This window comes from Nothoprocta perdicaria, unplaced genomic scaffold (assembly GCF_003342845.1).
Source record: "Nothoprocta perdicaria isolate Ctin4 unplaced genomic scaffold, notPer1 scaffold_257, whole genome shotgun sequence".
Classification (NCBI taxonomy): domain Eukaryota; kingdom Metazoa; phylum Chordata; class Aves; order Tinamiformes; family Tinamidae; genus Nothoprocta; species Nothoprocta perdicaria.
Genome location: NW_020455485.1, coordinates 943,589 through 948,097, shown reverse-complemented (window position 1 = coordinate 948,097; position 4,509 = coordinate 943,589). Strand labels below are relative to the sequence as shown.

Below are 4,509 nucleotides of genomic sequence, written 5' to 3'. Positions count from 1 at the left end.
AAAAAAAAAAAAAAAAAGCAAAGAAAAAGAAGAAGAAAAGAAAAAAAGAAAAAAGAAAAAAGAAAAAAGAAAAAAGAAAAAAGAAAAAAGAAAAAAGAAAAAAGAAAAGATTTCCTCAGATTGAAAAGACTCAGCCCAATAACACTGTCCAGGAAATTTCTACATCGTGATCTGAAACAAATACGAGTGCTAACAGCTCCGTTTCTGAAAGCAGGAGGAAGCCTGTACATACCTAACTAGGTAAAGATCAGCAGGCACGTGGGCTTTGTGGGAGTCTAGACGGTCTTTGTTCTAGGTGAAAAAGGCTGGTGCTGGGCTAATGGCTGTTTTTTTTTAATGGCAGCAGGGAGATGATGGAGAGAATCCTATTTTGCCCTAACAATCCTGTCAGGTGTAACACGAGGAGGTTGCACCGTGATTAGTGTCGGCCTTTTGAGTCCACGGACAGCTAATTTTTCTGTCGACAAAGAGCCTAATTCCCAAAGAGGAGGTTTGCAATCTTTGAAACAAGGAAGAGGCGCGTGGAAGGAGGGAAACATCTGAAGAGTCCAACTATTGCTCCGTGCAATTAGCAGCGAGCCATCAAAGAGGGAATGCAGGGAGGAAAAAGGGGAAGGAGGGAAACATCTGAAGAGTCCAACTATTGTTCCGTGCAATTAGCAGCGAGCCATCAAAGAGGGAATGCAGGGAGGAAAAAGGGGAAGGTGTTTCCCTTAAGCTCTACCCTCGGTTCATCAGAGCTGAAATGCTCTAATAAATATGGATGTATCCATTTGTCACAGCAAAGATGGGCGTTTTGTACAGGGATAATTTCAAATTAAAAAAAAAAAAAAAAAAAGTTATTGAAATGGTAAATTGTCCACTGGACAATAACAGGCATCTCTGGAAGAAATCAGCAAACCACTTTTAATCTCTCGTTGTAAAAGGCCCCCTGCACTTTTCTCCTGGGCTGCATACGTGAGCAGATACCCACTTACATTTATTCCTTTTTGAGCAGATAAATGTTTTTGATGCATCCATTTCTACATTATCAGAAAAGCTTTCATAAGGAATAACTTCGTGGATGAGGGCTTGTTTTGTGGTTGGGTTTCTAGCAAAGCTTTTCTAAAGCAGGAAGGGAAGGTGATAAATTTAACAAATTAAACAAAATAGCAGATAATGTCATGGTTAGACAATATGATTTAAGTTAAAGATATCATTTGATATCTATCAATTATATTTCACATCTGGAAAACAGGCATTCCTGAAATATTCATCTAGAGGTTTCATATATTTTTGAATTGCTTTTTAGTATCCTTTTGATAGAAAAAGAAAAGGCAATAATGTTTGAAAGAGCAAGTAGTGAATTAACATTTATGGAAAGTCCAACTCTCATATGTTTCCCTTTATTAAAGACTTAGAAGCAAGCAAATGAGTGATATTCCGTATCCCTTCACAAAGAAGTTAGATTAAGAAGGAATGTTTTTAATATAATTGATATAAACTACCAGCAAGTCACACTTTCATACCTTTCTAAAAGATAAGATAAATATCAGCCTCCAAATTCCCCAATTTTCTGTTAAACAAGACTTTAGCCACTACTTTTTTGAAATATTTGTGAACAAAACGCAAAGTATAGTTTATACCAATAAATTATGCTAACATTTTATTTTAAGTGTCCCATTATTGTGAAATCATTTGGTATTTGCCATAATAGCACTGATAATAAAGAATTCATTTGGTATTCATGTGGATGTTACAGTTAGTGCCATTGGTATTCAACTGTAATTTAGCATTAGTTAATGGGCACTTAAAATGTTATCCAAATGATTTATATCACAGCACTTTAGTTTTTTTTCTCAAAGTAAGTGTACAACACTTATTTTACAAGTGTACTACAAAATAATTAAATAAGTGCACCTTACCTTCTAAAGTTTTTATTCTGAGTCAGAGAGAAATCATTTACAGGACTGTGATACTACAAATTAACATACTGTACTACCTGAAGGTAAGCCAGGTGTATGTAAATTGTCCATATTCAAAATAATAGAAAGGAAGATGAAAGAAAGAAAACAAAGACAGTGGTACTTACTTTTTAAAATACAGGCTCATAGCGTAAATACTGAATTAAAAACGAAAGCTGGATGACCAAAACACAAGATGGGGACAATCGCTTCCTTTGCTGCCACTCACGGCAAGGAGAGGTAGAAACCCATTTCCTCTGCACATGCTTATGACAGTCACACATTCATGAACCCACATTGCTAATTTTATGTTGTTTTATGATTGCATTTATACTTTTTTGTTTGTAAGCAATACACTTAGAATCCATATAAGTGATTGATCTGCCTTTTAGGGAAGGACATAAAACAAGTGGGAAGGAGTACACCATAATTCTGGACAGATACGCTTAATTCATTATTTTATGAAAGAAATACCACTTCTCTTTTTGAGCAAAGTCATCTTATAATGACCATGTAATAGTACAACCACAAAAAGAATCCGTGTTATAGAAGAATACTTTTAAAACCAGATCATGATGACTCCTCAAAACTTATTTTTCATATTTGAAAGACTTAATGCTATCCTTAATTTAAATATTGTAACTAATTTCATCACTTCATTATGTTAGATAGTAAACATATTCCTCCAATGTTTTTGCAATTCTTGCCTGGAAAATAAAAACACATTGCTCTCTATCTTAGTGTTATTTAATGACTATTATTGTAATGAGAGCAATGGGAGCAATTCATATGGCAGATGAGATTGTATAATGGCTAGTTGATTAACAGCTAAAACTGTAGCCATAAATATTGCTGAATGCACTATGTCCAGCTACAATCACACTCGTTCTGTGTCAATCCAGCTGTGAGATGATGGATAGAAAGTAATAATAAAATCACCAACCTCAGAATGCTTTCGCCAAATGTCTATGTTCTTTCGCTGGGCTTTCGAGAAATGGTCCCAAGCTTTTTGTCTGGTAGAAGCGTTGAAAACGGCCACAATCTGCTCAACTTTGGTGAACAAGGAAGTCAAACAAGACAAGCAATTTATGTTGTGATCACTATAGAGAAGCAAAGCAAAGACACTAGGAGTCTATGGATGATGTCATTACGGAAATAACATCATCAATATCCATCCAATGACGTGTCTTTCGTACTTACATTTTATCAATGTTGGAGATGTCTCCCTTCAAGTCTGTCTCCACAACTTTAGTCTACACAACTTACAAACTATGTACCAAAGAACATGCATGCAGCAGCTTCCCACTGATGTCTACTATAACTTGATGTGCCCATGTGCCTCTGTGTGCTGCTATAAGCATGTGACTAGAGAGAAAATACTCAAGGCTTAGACCTGACATACATTCTTTGGTGGCAGCTGCCTATAAATGAGTGGGCTGAAAAAATGAAAGTGTGGAGGACAAGCAAGCTCTGCTTTGAAGGGAAGGTATCTAAAGGTATTTAAATGCTGCATCACATAACTGCTGTTGCTGCTTCTCTCAGGTTTATCTGCAGTAGGTCAGCCTGCCCTGTAGCCCCTATGTATGCTCATGTGTGTTCATGTGAGTGCAAGTGAACACACTTGCATTTTAGTGTGCATGGAATGAAGAAGAAATGTGAAATGGGCTTCCCTCATTCAATACAAAATGAATTAGTTCTGAAGTCAGATCTTGTTATGAACTAGGATAATTGAACTCCTTTAATTTGTAGTTATCTACTTATCTTGAATCAGAATATTTTCTCCCAGCCTTCTCTTCTTTCTCTTTGCACGAGTTACAATATTGTCCTTTCACAATACTGACTTGCTGAAAAATGATTTGGTCAAGACATAAGCAGTCTTGATCACTAAACTAAACTGAACTAAACTAAACAGGTAAGTGCAAGATCATCAAGATACCCAAAATTTCTACAAATGCCTGAGATATGCACCAGAGCGATCAGCTGTGCCCATCTATGAATTTAAGCTGAAAACTCCTTTCAGTTTATGACAACATTCTTGGATTTTGATCTCTGCTGTTTCCTGGGCTGAAAAAACATTCTGCAGTTTGCAGAAATTCTTTCCCCAAGATTGAAAAAATGTCATTATGCAGCATCTGGTGAGTCACTAGTCCTCTCCTTCTCCTTGCTAGTCACTGATGTAGATGTTAGTATATATAAAAATCTATCTCATCTAGCACAGTCTAGACAACTAGTAAGTCAGTTTTATATCTTCGAACTGAAAGTTAACTTCATTCAGTTGAATAGGAGAACCATTTCTTTCTGTCTTTTTTTTTTTCTTTCTATTTCCTACCACTGTTTCAAGCTACTTTCAGATTCAAGAAAGCTACCACATATGGAAGACTTTCTTTCCAATCAACAGGGCTGATGATTAATTATTTTCTAAAGCCCTACAAATAAATACCTTATTTTTAAATTAAGCCCTAAAGGTTGCTTAATGGAAGGAAGGAAGGAAGGAAGGAAGGAAGGAAGGAAGGAAGGAAGGAAGGAAGGAAGGAAGGAAGGAAGGAAGGAAGGAAGGAAGGAAGGA

At 36.1% G+C, this 4,509-nt stretch overlaps 1 protein-coding gene across 1 annotated transcript in view; it reads right to left on the bottom strand.

Moving 5' to 3' along the window:
* Positions 1-4,509, bottom strand: part of LOC112948206 (ecto-NOX disulfide-thiol exchanger 1) — a gene marked incomplete at its 3' end in the record, with an annotated part of 257,294 nt that overhangs the window by 19,085 nt on the left and 233,700 nt on the right. Inside the window, exon 10 of the mRNA XM_026040430.1 lies at positions 2,887-2,993. Coding sequence (XP_025896215.1) covers positions 2,887-2,993 — 107 coding nt within the window. The remainder of the gene's footprint in view (positions 1-2,886; positions 2,994-4,509) is intronic.